The sequence below is a fragment of the Chelmon rostratus genome, chromosome 14 (assembly GCF_017976325.1).
Source record: "Chelmon rostratus isolate fCheRos1 chromosome 14, fCheRos1.pri, whole genome shotgun sequence".
Classification (NCBI taxonomy): Eukaryota; Metazoa; Chordata; class Actinopteri; order Chaetodontiformes; family Chaetodontidae; genus Chelmon; species Chelmon rostratus.
Window position 1 is genome coordinate 14,275,255 of NC_055671.1, and position 18,620 is coordinate 14,293,874.

The following is an 18,620-nucleotide window of genomic DNA, read 5'->3' on the forward strand; positions in this document are numbered from 1 at the left end:
GCTCACAATGACAATGCAAGCATGAGGTTTGGTAGACATAATGTTTGCAATGTTCCCTTTTTTAGTTCAATGTATTAGCATGCTAGCATTCACTAATTAGCACTAAACACAAAGCACAGCTCAGGATGATGGAACATTATTAGTTTTAAGGCCTTTTGTCATAAACCATAATTTAATTGTGATGCACTTCTGAGATTCTTGCAATTTTGCAGTTGTATCCACATGGTTGTGTGGACTTATTGGAAGTCGCTTTGGATGAAAGCATCAGCTTAATGGATGTAACGTAATGTACCAGACAAATTAAAATTTTGATGTGATGAAAATTAAAAGTCAGCAAGTCGACCAAACTTTGTACAAATAATCCCGAGGGGCAGATAAATGTCTGTGTTGCGTCGGCGGCTCCCAGCGGCAACCTTTGCGCCACGGTCCGAGCTCAAAGTCCGGGTCTCAGAATAGCCGATGGCACACGACGCATGTTAATAATCTGTGGGCACAACACGGGGAGGCGAAGCAGTGGGATGTTCGAATGCTGCTATGCCGAGTGTCAGTGTTTATATATGGAGCAGCGGTAACCACCAAGTGCGCCGTGCATGCCGCCCTTCAAAGCCAAAATGCAGCAACTGTTTTGTGGAACTGGACACGGAAATAGATCAGAGTTTGTCTCCTGCTCTGGCGGTGTGCAAGCGGATCCGGTGCGCCAGTTAAACTCTCATCATTACCTTTGACCTTTGAAACACAAAAAAAATCTCAACGCTGTTTCCTTTTCCTGAGCGGTGCTCTATTTGGTGTTTCATGTGTACAATATGTCTGTGTGTGGTCCGCGCCACACAGCAGGCGCTCAGATGAACATCTAAATGAGAGGAGAGTCGAGAGGCTTAGAGGATTATAGAGCTGTATTGTCTTTACACAAAATGTAACACTTATGTTTGATCAGCAGACCTTAAAGAGAGGAACTAAGGGACTGTAAAGGTGACCTGGTGGTTCACGTTACACAGACCTGCACTGTCGAACAAGTGCAGGCGAGTGCTGAGGAGGCTACAATAGGCCGACACACACGCACACACACTCTTGTATTCATTTGATCTATCGATGCATTTTGGTTGAGATGGCCACTGCATTAACGATTAAATGTGAAGTCTGGTTGGACATTTTCAGCAGAAAATGCTGTCTTACATCCGGTCTCATGTTGACATACACTGAATAAACAACTTGCACATCCTCAATTTCAAAGATCAGGGTAAAATTTTAACAAAACTCACAGAATCTTTTTTTTATTTTTAGCATCAGACCCTTACATTGAACATCAATTTTCAAAGGTTTACATTGTCGGACTGCCCGACAGCCTTGAGCACAGTTAGACGCCATACATTTAAGGTCTTATTTAGATTTCCTGCTGAATGTTGTACATGCCATTCTCTCTAAAAATGACCACAATGACTGAAAATACAAGTAGATGTACATGTGTACAGTACATGTGTTTCATGTTCATATTCATACAACCTATTAGCAACCAGTGGAAATTATACACAGTTGCTATCTGGTGGGTGGTAAAAGTTAAACTCACTATTTATAAGCACAGATGAGTATGTCTTGTATGTCTGACCACATTGGAACATATAATAGAGCCGTAAAATATATACAATATTGTTTGATCTGTCTTTTTTGTGTCACTTTAAGTCAATTTCTGTTTTATATCTACTAGCTTTGGTTTGAGACTGTCTTTTAGGCCGTTACCTTGAATCTTGGGACACTGTGAGTATTTTTCTGACTTTTTTATCCTTTAATACATCAAACAATTATTAATCAATTAGAAAATAGTCAAGGGATGAACTGATAACGACAGTAAGCATCCTTTGCTGCCCTACTTGGCTCAGGAGCTGAAAATCGTACGCTGACCTTAATTTTTAAAACACAGCCAACAAAAACACATTCACACCTCGCTGCGTTTGCGCAGGCATGCTTCTCTGTGTGTGTGTGTGTGTGTGTGTGTGTGTGTGTGCGTGTGTGCGTGCGTGTGTGTCAGACTCACTACCCCCTCTCCACTCTCCCTTTATGGTGGGGAGATTAGGTAGTTAATCCTGTATATCTCAGAGAAAAAGCCACTCCTGATGCCACAATGGATTTCACTCAGTCCACCAGAGAGAGGACAGACCTGCTGCTGATACGCATCTCGACCTCTGACGGAAACACACACACACACACACACACACAGAGGCAGAGCACTTCACCAAGGACAGGATATTATATTACATATGTATTCAATGCATGCTATAAATAACCCCACAGCCTTATTGAACAAATGTTATGAAGCTGTCACGTCTTTTTCCAGCTCCTTATGATAACACTTACTTCACACTGTATGTAATATGCTGTATGTAATACTTACTGTATATGTTACTGTATATAAAACCAGTATATTCCCAAAAATCTCTTAGCAATGGCCATCGTTGTATCATTTTAGCTCTGGAGGACATGCTCCACTCTTCATGACAGCACATGCTATCCTGGCTACTGATTGACTAATTTATTGATTAAGTCATTAGAGAAGGATGGGCAGCCTTGTCGCCTTGTCTCATCCTCGAAGTCACCGATCACTTCAAATGGGCCAGCTGTCACAACGCAAGGCTGCAAATGTAGCTGGCAACAGTTCAGTTGTGAGTATTTCTGTGAACCCCAGAAGACTCATGTTGAAAGGCACTAAATCCAGCTTTTGTGGTGCTGTTCTGCAGCTGACCCTGACCTTTGACCCTCCCAGACGTGACAGAAAAAGAGATTTTCCTGTAGCAATCGATAAAGTATGTTTTCATCCATTAGAAAAGGCTTGATTGAGAATGCTGCTCTACAGCATCCAAACATATAAACATTAATACCAGTCTGTCAAGACTACATTTGAGAAATTTCCTATTTTTCCAAAAATGTCTCATTGATTATTCTTTTTAGAAAGGGGACCCTCTGTGCTGGCTTCTCAGAAGTTGTGTGCAGTCATTCCTCCACCAAGCTGTACTGTCCCACACATGGTCTCAACTCGTTCGGCACCCGCTTCTCTGTTCCAGCCCCTAAACTGGGGGCTGCCGCCATGTTCTTAAAGGGGCTGCATCAAGCAGCACGCTGAGAAAAATTAAACCCGGATGTAAGGTAATTTCGACTTCAAAATAAAACATAAACTTAAAATGAAAAACGAGGGTCACGAGATTCCTATAATAATAATAATAATAATAATAATAATAATAATAATAATAATAATAATAATAATAATAATAATAATAATAATAATAATAATAATAATTTAAGTCTATGATAACATTGCTTGAATATAAGAGTCTAAAATTAACAGAAGTAAATTTAGAACTGATTAAATATCAAGTAAATCGGAATCAGATCATGACAACTTATGTGACAGTTTTCACGATATGTATATGGTTGTTGATTTCCTTGGTGCTTATAGGCCTTCTGTATTGAAGACAGTTTGACATGTCACAGTAGAAAAAGTGCAGGTGCAAATAATATAATCAATGATGGCTGAATTCCATTTAGCTGCTTCAGTTTCAGGGTCCTGGTGTTGCGCCTGTTGGCTCACATGTCACACTATTGTGGCTTATCTTATTAGTGTTACTGATTAAGCTACCCAATGTTATATGAATTAAAATTACTTTGACCTTGACCAACTTCAAAAGTGAAGTACAGCCTACATGCTAACACATTAATAATAATGATTTCATAATATGATAATGTGTGATCATCCTGCTTAATGAATACTTATTTAATAATTATTAATATTTTAAGTACATTTTCTTTACTAATACTAAACTAATAACTTCATTGTGAATGCAGGACTTTTATTTGCAGTATATTTATAGTTTGGTAATGCTACTTAAACTTAGCTGATGATCTGAACAGTTGGAGGCTTGAACACACTGTTGGGCTGCCAGTTGCATGTATAGCCAACTATTGCTCACTTTACTTTGTCTTGATATATCCATGCAAGTAATATGATTATTCAGTGAATCTTACAGCTGAATAATCACAATATTAATTTTGAGGGTGAGGAAGTGGATGAATGTGACACCATTTCTTGCTCATTGCTTTGTCTGCGCTGTTATTTCTCCATTTCCTCATTTTACTCCTCTGCTGTTTTACATGCACACATATTACTGTACTGCATGATGTCAGTTACATGTTAAAAGGGTATAATTACTACTCAACATGGGGGAGGCATTTTATTATTATATAGTATTTGTTAATAGTTTCCATTTGATTTCCTCATTAAATTGTCTTAAACATGACCTTCAGAACCAATGTTTCATAGTGAAGGTGGAAATGCCAAGTTACCCTAAAATATTCTATCATGTCCTTATTGAGGAAACTAAACAGGGCTATGGAGTAAGAGCATTAAATTACAGGAATTTCTATGTTTCTATGTTTTTATTATTATGGAATACAATAACCAATTTGAACATAGTGTATTATTTGCTAGATTTATATAAATGCACATAAATGCAGGAAGTAGGGTTCATGTTTACCTTTTAGTTGAAACACACACACACACACACACACACACACTTCTGCAACCAAACCTACGAACACTGCGCACAAGAAACGCGACGTCGCTTTATTTTGAATAACGTAACCGGAAGTTCCGTGTCTTCTCCCGTCGCTAGCTTGATGCTAGTTCTCTGAGGCAGGATGACAGCTGAACGGACCGTAAAGGTACAGCAACGCAGTCTGCAACATTAGCAACAACCATCACAAAGTCCTGTTGTAAAGAGCAGGGCCGACAAATTTCACCGTGTGACGCGCCTTTGTGCCAACCGGTGGACGAGTGTGAGTTCACCGGCGGACGGTAGCCGCTAACCCCCGGATACTATTTGTTCTTTTTCACCAAGAGAGAGAAAAAGATCCGCGTCCGGATGTGCCAGCAGTATTTGGTTTTTCGCATGGCGTAGGCACCTTTTCTGAAGCAGGGTATTCTCGATGTCTGGGGGGGTCGCAGGAGGCCCTCGGATGGACAACTCTTCCCACTAACATTAACTGCACTTCCAAATTGGCCGATTTGTGCGGGGGAATGATCAACGAGATGATTGTGCAATAAAGAGGAAGAAGCGCTGTGAAACACCTCTCGGCCACCTCTGAGAGAGCGAGTCTCCGGGAATACGCCGCGTTTCCGCCTCTGAAGCCAACGACGACGGGCTTTAAACAGTGTGTGTGTGTGTGTGTGAGAGAGAGAGAGAGACAGAGAGCTGCTAACGAGGGAGACGAAAAGAGGAAATATTAGTGTCCTTGTCTCGTGCGCGTGAGCCCCTCCGAGGACCGGGAAAACCTTCACGATGACGGGCAGCACCCCAGCGGACATGGTGAGGGACATTCACCGTCAGTTTTTCCGCTCTTAACCATTTACCTCCAGTTATTCTCTCCAGGTTTTCAACAGAAAAAGCAGCGTTTGAGAGTGTTCCTCAAGGCTGCTGCTTCTGCCCCCATTAATTTCATGAGTGCACACTGTGAACTGTACATCCTGTCGGATCCCACAGTTGGGGTTGTGGATCTCCAGGCCACCTTAAGAAGGAAACTGTGGAACTGAAACTTAGTCCTGAGTAGTATTTGCAAGTTTAACCTCCTTAACATTCACTCATTTATATGTTTACTTTTCTGCTGACCATTATTTCAATACACACACAAATATTTAAAAGTATAGGTCCAGACAGCCATTGGCTCCCATTGATTTCCTCATAGTATGCAACTTTATTTGGCATCAGGTTTGCATGTCACATTATCGTTTTAAATCAGACAAACACGAACGCAGACTTGATGCTCACTAGACATGAAATTATTGAACTACATGTTGATGAGTCAACCGAGAATGTTAGATGCCAAATTTGATAGTTTAGTGGTCATTTATCTACCAAACAATAGCCGGTTCCGGCTTTTACAATGTGAGGATTTGCTGCGTTTCTCTGCTTTATATCACTGTGAATTCAATATAATTGAGTTTCAGACTGCTGTTTGCACAAAACAAACAATTTGAAGACACGATGGGCTTCTTTTAGTATTTTCTAGCATTTTATAGACTAAATGAGTAATTGGAAAAAAATAGAGGTTTGTTCAATAATGAAAATAATAGTCGGTTGTAGCCCAGTGCGACGTATTACATAACTCAATTAAGTGCGAGAGCTGACTAATTGATTTTCATTCGGTCTGGAAATTAATGGAAGACAGTGGCATCCTGGAAAAGTGGACAAAATACATCACGATTTCTCCAACAAAATGATTAGCTGTGATCTAAGATATAAGTGAGTGGTAGTAAATGAGGTAGAGGATACAAAACTAGTGCGGTCCCACTGGAACAGATGCATTTAATTGATATTTTGATTCGATTTGTTTATATTTGTATCAGATTGGAATTCCCACACTGGCCGCTTATCCAAAACTGGCATTCCGCTCAGATCTTTCTGCCGAGCTCTTATCAAATTAAGGCTCTGGCCCTCCGCTGGTGTCTCCTCTATATTTTATGTTTGACATTTTGCAAGCCTCCAGCGTCAGAGAAAGCAAGGCTGGAAAGAGTTTAGGAGGAGGCTCGGTGCTCCTCCTCCTGCTGGTTCTGAGTGCACAGTGAGCAGTAATTGCATTGCTGCTACAACCCCATTATGCCATACCTGCTGATCTAGTGGTGCTTTAAAAGGAGCCAAAACTGTGACCTTAAGTCTGTGGTCATCATGAGGGGACTTTACCAGCTTACCCCCACCCTCTCAAGACACTATCCTCTTATGAGTTATTTGCTTGTGTTACACTAGCTTGCTTCCCGTGGTGTGTATTATGACCCCTCATCATAAAGATTTATGTCAGCCTCTCATCGGTAGCCTATTCCTCAAATTAAAAGGCACATTAAATGCGTGAAGTTGGGGTTTAATCAATCTTGGACGTAATATTTCCCGTCTGTCTGGCAGTTTTACGTCTGTCATCTTTGCTGCTGGTGCCTGGTGGCTCTAAGAATACTTCCAGGTCTATGTATAGAAAGGATAAACCACGTAATGTGCCCCTCCACGGACAGACCAGCTATCCCAGCTGTGCCTGCACTCCTGCATGTCCAAGTTCAGCTGATCCCTCGAACAGCAGGTCCGTTATGTTGTCAGGATGTTGCAGTAATGCTGTGACCAAGTTCGAGGTGAGCCGGCCTCTATGTGTGTATATGCTGACCGGTCAAAGCTAAAGCATCTAAGTATAGCGCACTGCAAGGAATTTTCATGGATTATGGACATAATCATGAGCCGAATCTTTCATTTTACTGGACTGATATGACCGGTAGTTAAATCCTCGTGAATCCTAAAGCACGTTCATAGAAGGTCTTGCGTTATGTCACCATCTGCGCGGACGTGCGTGGCTTCAGTCGCAGCGTTATGGGTCAATTTATGGTCGTGGTGACTGTTTTCTTGTGCATTAGACTGGTAGCATGAGATTATCGTTCAGCCAGATAACTTTGGGTCAAGCCCGCTGCCTCGCTGCTGGTTCTGTCTTCAAGCAACAAACTGAATCCCAGCCGGCCGGTTTAAAGCTCAGCCTGATATGTGCTCTGCAAATTTCCCTGAGGGGGAAGTATCGCGTTATTATCACAAATTTTATCGGCAGTGTTGGCCGTAAAGTTCATTTCTCTAACGGTAAAACAATAATATTTTTGCAACTGCCACCTCTCATGCATTGTTTGAAATGGGTTTTTGTTCTAGCCAGAGCTGCTGGCTTCAGGCTCATATTATTAACATGCCTGCAGCAGAAACATAAAGGTCAAATTCTGCACATAAGTAAGATGTTTCAGGACTTCTGCCAGTGTAAATGTTAAGAACAATTGCTTCCCTTTGTGGTTTAGCTCAATCTATACATCAGACGAGCTCCCCGTGCTCCCAGAGGAAATTTGGGGACATATCAGCTATCTGCATGTAACTCACGCTGTGTGCTTGAAATCAGCACCAGATGCAGACCCCCCCCTCTGAAAAAAAAATCTCTCAGTCTGTGCAAGGAAGGAGCAAGTGAGTGTGTATGCACACACTCTTGAAAAGGCTGCATGGAGTGGGAGTGAGAGTAGGAGGAGAGGAGATTGCTGGTGCCAAACATTGTGGGTGAATGAATCTGAGAGAAAGAATAGGAGAAGGAATAGTCACGCCTCCTGAGGATGGAGGGTGGGCTTTTTTTTTTTCCCTCCGTCTTCGAAAGGAGGAGAGTGAAGGGTGGGGAGGGGGCAAATTGCCTCGCCCCAGGCAGACCTCAGAAGTGCTGACGGGGTCGAAACAGTTCCCATGGCAACAGCGGGACGCTCGGATGTGAGGTCTGGATGCCCTTGTGGGTGTGTGGAGGGGATTGGGTCAGGAAGCACTGCAGGTGTGTGTGTTTGTAAGAAGGAGCAGACAAGAGGGAGGGTCGCACAGAAGCAGAGCGAGAATAAAGCCCCTCCGCTCAGATAAGCCCCGCTGAATAAATACACTCCAGGAAAGACTCAGAGTCCCACGGAGCAGAGAGGGAATTTCAAACATCACTGCTTCGGATGTGTCCCAGCACAGCAGACAAGATAGGGATATCCAGGTGTATACACACTCACACACACACACAAAGAAAAACATACAGAGGGAAGTACATGACTGTTCCTCTTTATCATAAGATACATGAGTATTTCATTTTCCCACCGCTTCTTCTCCTCCACCATATTTCAGCATTGAAGCATTGAATTCTCATACTTTTTAACTCCACTGCATTCATTTGACTTTACCTGTTATATTCTTTAAGAAAATCAGCAGTTCGGCTTATTTCAAGCATTTTGTCAAGTCAGGTTTCATTTTTCAGAATTCTTTTGCAGCTATTTGCTTTATTCTTAGTTGTTTCAAGCTTCAGACACTGATTTCTACAACATTTTTAGGCGAGATTGTGACATATTCAAGTCTTAACTAGTAAAAGTAGTAATACCACACTATTAAAAGTACTTAAGTGAATACTAAGTACATTCTGCTGGTAATTCCTGTGCACATTTGCTTTAATAAATGCTTTTATTCATAACCAAGTGTTTTATAGTGTGGTATTGCTATTACTTCAGTAAAGACTTTGAATATGTCTTGCAGCCTTGTTTGGCTTCTCCTCCTGGTATTAAGTGGTTACTAAAGACGCTCAGGCGCACATCTGATCTTGTTGTGAGATGAAGAAATGAACACAGTTTCCACACGTACACACTCATACACACTCAGTGGGTGGTATTCAAATGCCCTGTCATGTGTGCAGTGGTGAGTATGTGTGAATTTGTGATGGCGGTCGCAATCATAGACATAATACTCAACCAGACCAAGAGTCACGATGGAGCGTGTTAACTCCTCAGTCAGCGGTGGAATTGTCCATCTGTAATAATCAATAGGTTTGTGTTTGGCATTTTTCACAAGCGTCTTGCCTCAAATTAGATCTGATTAACAAGTGTGTGTGATCATGAACTCTTGGCTGAGAACGAACCGAAGAATCCAGCACACTTCCTCATTTGCACTCACGTCAGTAATAATATTTCAGTCTGTCGATGTGGCCGACAGTGTCCAGACTTCTTCCAATCCTTCAACTGTTACAATGAATACTGTGAGTTACTGGGTTGTTTTAATCATTTAGCTTATGAAATATCAGAAAGTAGTAAATAAAAGCCTGTTACAAATCCCTCAAGCCTGAGGTGATGTATTTAAATGTCTTGTGTTATCTGACAAACAGCCCAAAACTAAAGATATTCAGTTCAGTTCTGTGAAAGAAAATCAGATTTGGGAAGCTCCAACCAGTGAATGTTTGCTCAAAAATAAATTTTAATGATGACTAATGATAAATAACTTCAACTCTACTGTTAGCCAGAACTTGCTGTTTGATTAAATAGTACCACTCTGACAATGAAAAGCGTGCATACACTCAATAAATGTCAATTTATAAACTAAACATCTCTTCAGAATAGTGTTTATTTATGTTGCTGTGTCAGCATGTGGCTGAAAGTCAGTTACCTCTGCTATTCTATATGTGGCTAATATAATTTTGGCACTTTTAAAGCAGCTTATATTTCAGTCCAGCATTGTCAAGAGTCCCCTTGGGGCACACAGAAAAACAGACACACAAAGGAGTCAAAGGTTGGGGTCAGAGGTCAGCGGTGTGTTGGTCGCGGATGAAAGAACAATGGGTGGGGAATCCTCGCTGCTGAAAACAGCGCTCCCCGTCCCCTCTTCACACTCGCGCTTAGCTCAGCACTTGTGACACCCAGAGCAGAGACGGAGAGGGGTCCGCGGGCCGGCCTCGGCCTCGGGCGGGGGCTGAGAGCAGGGCTTTGATTGACACGTTCAGAGGGAGAAAGAACAGAGTGGTGGTTGGACATCAGCGAATACGTGTGCGTTGCCGATGCCATGTGTTGCGAATCTGAGTCACAGATCAGGATTACATCATCTCGCCTGGGCGCAGGAGTTGATATATCGACTCTGACATTGTCACATGTAGGCCTCGGAGCGCCACGGAAAGTTCTGACAGCAGATCAGGAGGTGCCGGAGTTGTGCTCCATTCATATTAATTTCAGGCATTTCAGGAAATTGATGTCTCAAAGTCGAAACGCCGACAGATTGCGCAACACAGCAGCTAAAGTATGTGCTCTGCCCAAGATGAATGGCTTGAATGCTCAGTAATAATAATAGAGAAGTAAATGTTGTGAAAGTTTTCACTGTGTTTCTAGACTGTGCTGCAGTATTTATCTTATTTCTAACAGTTAGCAAAGCACATGTCCAGCAGTCCTCTGTGATTGTGTACGCTTAATTCAATTGTATTGATGCGTGTCTACAACACCAACAGGAAGTCCTATTGAGAACCCGTCATCCATTGATTGCTTATCTAACCGTTTGCATTACATTTGTATTCTTCAGCAAGGCATGTGTCCGTGCATGTGCAGCCTACTGTATGTGATGACATGAATGAATACACACCTGTCAACGCTTTTGCTTTCCCCTTTTTTCCGTCTTTCATGTCTGTTCCAGCTGATCACATATTCATAATATGCCGTATGGCTGCATGTTTCCTCTATGGGAGTCATGTTGCTCCTGTTGGTGAAAAGTGTCTGAAATATCAAATTTTCAGGAGCCAATGAATATAACATTGCCTGTAGCTTGAAAGCTATGAATTTTTGATTTTCTGAACCTGCACTGTGCATAGAAATGTAGTTTATGTTCTTCTTTCATTAGGATTGCAATTACAGTTGAGGCTACTGTACTACCTGTGCGCACAGCTTAACCTGCTTTCTTTTGCTGCACTCTGCATGTGTCACAAAGCTAACAAAAGAAAGCAGAGAGGCTGAAGGATGAAGGGCATTGGTAAGGGGTCGCGAGGGGAGGAAACCCGCCATTTTTACAGCTGTCATGTTGCACCTCATCCTCCAACTAGCTAAACTTGCTGGGTGGTTTAAAGTTAGTCAAAGCAAAAACAATGAACAAAGTCAGTCACTTTTTCTGCAAGTAGGCTACCACACACTCCCAGACAGTTACTCTGCTATCAAACAACTCATTTAAACTCAGATTATTGATAGAATAAGATAAAATATAACTTTATTAATCCCACGCTGGGGGAATTAAGACATTACAGACGGCAAGAATAAAAAGAGTAAAAAGGAGATGTAGAAAAAGAACAAATAGACAATAAAAAGAGCTACAAAATAAAAATCAACTATGTATGTGCAGTATATACAAAAAGAGTATAAAAATAATATTTCCTTAAATATTTGAATTGCAATTGGTAGGACATGGATAATGGCATACAGTGTTTTGTACAATTGCACAGTGGAAAATATATAACACAGTATGAAAATACAACATGTAATATTGGACAAATTTGAGTGTCTCAATCAAGCTACTGCCTTAACTTGGTTGTTTGCACCGGGTAGCCACGTTAAAACTGGAGCTAAGAGGTCTTTGCTGACTGCACAGCTCATGATAATTTAAGCAAGAGACACATTTCACAAAGCGCACTTTAATAACGGCCGAGATTAAATCTTCAGGATGGAGCTCGCTATTAGATTTCATCACTTTCATCACTCGCCAGGCTTGAAAGAGAGACGCTATCTCTTTTGTAGTCGGTTTGCATTCCTGATCAGCTAGAAGACGGAATAGTTCTGTGAGTAACACAGAGGGTTTCTGAGAAAAAAAAAAAAAGTCAGTGTGCGTGTTGGGATAAGGGCTTATTCTGCTGGAAAATCCCCCTCTTTTCAGCACTCGGTGTTGGCAGGTATGGCTTTGCTCAGGCTGAGGAATGTGTTGAACTACTTCACCGTTTTTGGGGGCTCCCAGGGTCCCAGTTCAAGAGGAAACTTCTGGTCCACGCAGTTGATTCTGTTCCAGATCTCCCATGACAGCGAATGGGCACTTGTTGCATGCTGCATGTCTTCATGTCCTGTAATATTAATATTGTAGAAGCAGCGATAGTGACGTGATGTACGACAAAATCACAGCACTGATCCTAGAGCTGTGTGCTCATGCGTGGTCTCTACAGTTTGTGCTGGACACTGAACACCCCAGGACAGATAAAAGTGAGGACGCTCTTCAGATTTTGTGCCGAGTGTTGCAGAGTCAGAGCTTGACATAAATGAGTGGGTGTGAGTGTGAGTAATGTGTGAGCACTCAGATGGTCCCAAGTAGACTCTGTATGCCTGCAGCCAAGTGTGTGTGTGTGTGTGTGTGTGTGTGTGTGTGTGTGTGTGTGTGTGTGTGTGTGTGTGTGTGTGTGTGTGTGTGTGTGTGAACGTGTATTACTGACATCATGGGGACAAAAATCTGTTTACACAATCATGTTTTGGTGACTCGCCTTCCTCCCCTCATGGGGCCACAACGCAAGTCCCCATAATGGAATTCATTACTTTAAGGGTAATGCTAGGTTTAGGTTGAAGTTAAACTTAAAGTCAGGCAAGGTTAAGGTTAGGTAAGGGTAAGGGTTAGGTTTAGGTTAAAGTTAAGGACAGGTAAGGTTTTTGTTAAGGTTAGGGTAGGGTGAGGGTTAGGTTAAGGTTTAGGTTAGCTTAGGTAAGGGTTAGGTTAAGGTTAGGGTAAGTAAGGGTTAGCATTAAATCAGGGTTAGGTTAGGGTAATGGCTTAGGGTAGGGTTAGGCATGTAGTGGTGATGGTCAGGGTAAGTCTCCAGAAAATCAATCATGTTATTCTATGTGTTGTCCCCAAAAGTAATAGAAACATGTCTGTTTGTGTGTGTGTGTGTGTGTGTGTTTTAGCCACATGTTTACGCATGCACTCATTTGCATAGAGAAACCAGCTAAAGCACAACCTGTTCTTCCTGTTAAGTGTGACGTGTACTGTGCTGTCGGCTCTGCCAGTGGACAAACACCCTCTCCAGTTCACGTTTGCTCCAGAGAACAGCACAAAGCAGGGCTGCGCCTGAAGGCCATTGTTTGCATGTAGTGGTGTTGTGCCACTACCAAATGGCGCTGTGCCATGATGCTGTTGAAAGCCTTTTGCACAATGGCACGAATAGCACATTCATTCTGATTTGGCTTGATATAAATAAAGTTTAATTGAAATTGAATATGATCCTGAAATCCAAATACCATTTGTTTTTGCTCGAAAAAACCCCCACCAAGCGTAGTTTAGTGTATCAATGAACGCTCCATTAAAACTCCCCAAATACTAAGAATTGATACAAAAGACGTGACCTCTATGTTCCTAACTTAAGCCAGACTGGTAAAACAGCAACATTTGGGTTAAAATGAAAAAGCGGATAAAATGAGTTTCTGCCTTCTGATATGAAAGAAATGAAATTCATAGGATACTGTGGGCTGGCTTGATTGAGAAACCCAAAAGAGGAAGAGAAACTTGAACTGAGGAACGCGGAGTAGCACGTAGAGATGAAGATGAGCAGCCGAACGGAAGCTCCTTTTTCCTGCACGTTGCTTTCGAGAGATCTTATTTACTAAAAGCAGCAGCGTGAGAAACACTAAAGCGCATTTGTTGAATCTCTCATATCGGCTGAAGCAGTTGTGAAACGTGACATGTTCGCCTCGTCAAGAGTTCTCCTCACATTTTTTAATGCAATCTGGGAGTCGCTCAGTTAGTAGCCTAAGTGTCCCTTTTAGATTAGTTTCTAATGGAAATCCTGCACAAATAATGTGCTCAATCAATGCGTGCAGTGGATATACTGTATTGATTTCAGTGATACACCGGGCATTAATTGCATTGATAAGCTGAGAGATCTTGACACAGTCTGTTGTTTTAATGTTATTGGCATTCAAGTGATGTTGCTGGAGGCGGCTGCAGGAGACTTTCTGTAAAGCTGTGACTTTCCTTTATGTAATTTAAATGGATGCAAAACAAAAGCCCTCAAGAGAAAAAAAAAACACGCTGTATTTCTCTTTAAGTCTAAATGTTGAGTAGAAAGAGAGGGAGAGTTTGTGTGCGTGTGTGTGTAGTAGGAGAAATAGGGGATGGGGGGGGTGGGTTGTTTGACTAGCTCAATAAAAGGAGCCTTTCAGCTGCACTGGAAACAATTTCCAGCTGAGGGGACATTTATATTAAAGCTTTGCCTTGCCAGCACAGACTGTTCGCGAGTGCGTCAGAGCAGCTAGCTTGTGAGAATCAACTGTCCCTCTTCCTGCTACGATTCAGGACACGCTGCCATTTCTAGATCAGTGCTTAAATCTGTCCCGATATTCGAACGTCCTGTGCCAGCGCGCTCGGACAGACAATATAATGAGGGAATTAGAGGGTCAGTGTTGAGACTCTTCGGGTCCCAGACAGGGCAGACATGAGCCACAGAGCAGTCATCCAAAGGTCAAGCTTCATCGGCTGGTTGTTCCAACGGGATCAGCTGGCCCGCAGTCCTCACAAGCCATGTGGCATATGTGACTGTCACCGTGCTAACATAGCCAATCAATGAATCTGCTCGTTTTTGTGTTTAATGGGCCAACTCTTTCAAATTTTCAAGTGATATAAAACAAACATAAAGCAGTGTTACTTTTGAGGAGCTGGAACAAGAAATCTTTTGGCATCTTTGCTTGAGAAATGACTCAAATGATGAATCAACTTTGAAAAATTGTTCGCAATTAATTCGAGAGTTGCAGTTGGAGGAGCTTTTGGGCACCCTCTGCTTCCAGACATAAAAGCCCTGTTCATTTTCTCCACGGACAGTTTTAGGTGACAGACAGTCGCAGTGCTTGTGCAGCTTGGACGCACCTGAAACTCCTGGTTGAATCATTAGTACAAGAGATTAATGAGTGCTTTAGAAAATCTGATTCTGTGATAGAAAGTCAAAGGTTTGAGCCTGTGTGCATATATGCAATGGCTGATGTATGCAATGACTGCCGCTGACAACAGGTGGAAGCTAGAGATTACAGCGTTGAATACAGTCTGCAGTTTAAATGTATTTGCTGCTGGATTCTTGGTCAATTTTGAATGACATATAGAAACTAAGTCAATGGTGAAGCTCTTTGAATGCTAATGTTATTATTTGAGCCAGCTGAGGACTGTGGGTATTGTAGTTTTTAGGGCTGTTCACCAAACTACAGGTTTGTTAGATCATCCAAGAGACTTCTGCATTTCTGTCAGGCTGATACTGGAGTGAGGACTCAGATGCAGACATAGCAAGTTCCACAGATTTATTTCACAAAGTTCAGAGATCTCTTCTCAGAGTGAAACCAAAGTGGCTATGAAATTTACTCTAGGACTATACTAGCAAGATATATCATGAACACAATAAAGTAACAAAAAACGCTCCACACGGAGGATAAGAAAAGAACGACTTTTGCTGTATAATAAAAAGAACAAAAAGAAACAAACAACTATGACAGACCTAAGAACTACACTAACAAAATAAGAGAAACAAAAGATTACTCCTGACAACACGGAGGAAAACTAACACAATGATAGATAACAAATGAAACAAAGGATACTACTACAATAAAACTGAAAATCGGTTAGAACTAGCGAGAATAATAATACAACAAAACTAGACTATAGAAATTACAACGAAAAACATTCACAAAGAGGATCAATAAACAGAAGGCAATAATACTGTGGCTGTGGCAATAGACAAGGTAAGCACGGGTGAATAGACCATAGGACAAAGACACACTGGCACAAGACAAGGGAGAAGCCCACAATTTAACACGTGGAGGGTAATCAGGAACAGGTGGAGACAACAGGTGATCAGGGCGGACACACAGGTGACACATGAGGAAGGGCAAGTGCTTTGAAACGAGAGGAGAGTTAGACCTTCAAAATAAAACAGGAAATGACAAGACAAGAAACCCAAAAACGAGACAACCTCACCACGGTGTGACATTGATGATGTTGTTTTGAGAAAAATGCAAAAAAGGAGAAAAACAATCCTGAAACCCTCTTAACTGACTATTTGTTGCTAGGTTATCCTCTCAGAGTTCATCCTCCAGGTGCTTGTGTGTCATAGATATCAAGCACTAACTAAACTAGAACCTTAATCCTCAGCTGATAACGTGAGCCGACTTCAATATCAAGGCTTTCCGGGGTTTGCCACTCTGCGAACAGTCGACGCCAGTAATCCTGCTCGTTTTTCATATTGCTTTCTGAACTTTTTGTTTATCCCAACCACTTTAAATCTGTCCGGTGTCCTTGCACTAATCTTACAAAGACAAACTCCTGTGTTTTTATTGCACCGTGGACGGTGATTCTCAGCCCCGGCGCTGAAATTTATGCCGAACGCGGTGTAGGAAGGAAATGTTTTCAGCTTGTTGCTGAAAGGTTGTTGTGATGTCAGAGACGAAGGCAGGAAACCCATCTGCCTTTTTGTTTTGCATCTGATTTTATCATATTCACACAGACGCGCACTGAGAAATATGTCGATGGGAAATAGTAAATGAGGAGGAGAGAGCCTGAGGTCACAGTAGGGTTAAAGATAGAGCTCAAAGAGGAGTGTGTGTGTGTGTGTGTGTGTGTGTGTGTGTGTGAGATAGAGGGAAAGAGGGAGCATGGAGAGAGGGTATATTTGGCCTTCATGCTGTCTTGCACAAATTTGTCATTGCATGTTGGATGCTATGGAGCACTCTGAGTATGAATATCTCTAATGATCCCAGCAGGGGTTGTGTCTATGTGTGCGTGTGTTTCATGCGTGTGTGTGTGTTCTTATCTGAACGAGCTGGCAGTAATGAAGCATTGGACCTTGGACTAGACTGATTCAGGGCTTTTCATCTATTTTTCTTCCTCAGTTTCTTGTAATGAGGAAACGTTGGTTTATCTTGAGGGAAGCAGCAGAACTTTGACTTACGCAGAGGACATCAGATATCGACCTATAGTTTAGTTTAATTACACATTTTTGTGAAGTGGCTTCTCTGTGCCAGAGATCATTTTGGCTAAATATACGGTTATGAGCGAGACGGCAGCGTTCGCTGACTCTTAAATCAGTATTCCAGGCTAGTGGGTTTGAAAGCTTGGATGTTTGTGGGTGAGTAAGGCTGGCACGTTTTAGCTAAGTTTAGCCGGCTTCTATTTAGCTCCGCGCAGAGCAGCTTGGTCAGCTGATCTTGGTACAGTTACAGTTCATAGTTCAGTGTGGTTTAAGGCTGACAAGGAACAAGGCTCAGGGATGGCTGGTACAGTAATCCAGTTTAATTTTTAATCTAACGGTTGCAGTGTTGAATCAGAGGGGCTGCATCTGTGAAGCCAAAGTGTGCTTCCTTCTTAAAGTGGTCCTAACCTCTAAGCTACCTGAGCATGCACCTTGCTGTGAATGTCTTTTATCTCATGTTAGAAGATGAGTCTTCTTTCACTAGGATAGTTGTAAACATCCTAATTACGGTGACCTAACAGGTGGCACAGCATCCCCTAAACAGCACCCCATGGCTGATTATGTCATCTCTATCCATACTTTTTTATGTCTTGTCCATGGAACAATGTTTGTCAAAGATCTTGATTGGGTCCCCAGCCGCCACCCCCTCCCCTCCTCGCCCCTCTCCTTCTTGTCGCCCGCCCTGTTCCTTCCTGTTATTGCTTGTGTAACTGGTTGCCTCCACTGTCTCCCCACTGAGCCTGCCCTTTTCCTGTTGTGCACAACACAAACATAACCAGTGGCTCAGATCTCTTACCATCAACAATGAAAAACAAACACAACAAAAGGAAACCCCTATAGATGCATGCTTTATGAACTGCAAACGCAGACAGTCACACACTGAGTTTGTGTGTGTTTTCGTTTGTTTTTTATTTTACTCGACTCAGCGCATCCTGTGGGCTTTTCAGTCCAAGGATTCACTGGTGAATTAACTCTGCTAATTATTGAGGCAAGAGTTTATGTTGTAATAGATGCATCATATTGTGGAGATGTAGTAGGAAATGAAATCCATCACATCAACTCCACACACAGGTGTAAAAATTACGGTTTTAAAATTTGCAAACTTCAGTCTTTATTGTTTGGCTGTCAGTGTCACTGCTGCTTGTAATTTGTATGTGCTCCATATCTCTGTTTGTACTCTCGGTGAGTGTAGATGTAAATCTTCTCAAAGAAAACACAAGTGCAACCAGGTCACGTTCAATACATTGAATAAGTCGCACATGCTCATTGAAAGAATTTATAAAATGTTTTAATTACATATAAACACCTGCATCTGTTCCTGTCGCTGCATGCTGCTTCATTCC

At 42.0% G+C, this 18,620-nt stretch overlaps 1 protein-coding gene across 1 annotated transcript in view; it reads left to right on the forward strand.

Annotated features, from left to right (window-relative positions):
* Positions 1–4,674: 4,674 nt before the first annotated feature.
* Positions 4,675–18,620, forward strand: part of ubl3a (ubiquitin-like 3a) — a 34,265-nt gene continuing 20,319 nt past the window's right edge. Inside the window, exon 1 of the mRNA XM_041952648.1 lies at positions 4,675–5,351. Within this exon, the coding sequence (XP_041808582.1) occupies positions 5,325–5,351 (27 nt within the window). The 5' untranslated portion in view covers positions 4,675–5,324. The remainder of the gene's footprint in view (positions 5,352–18,620) is intronic.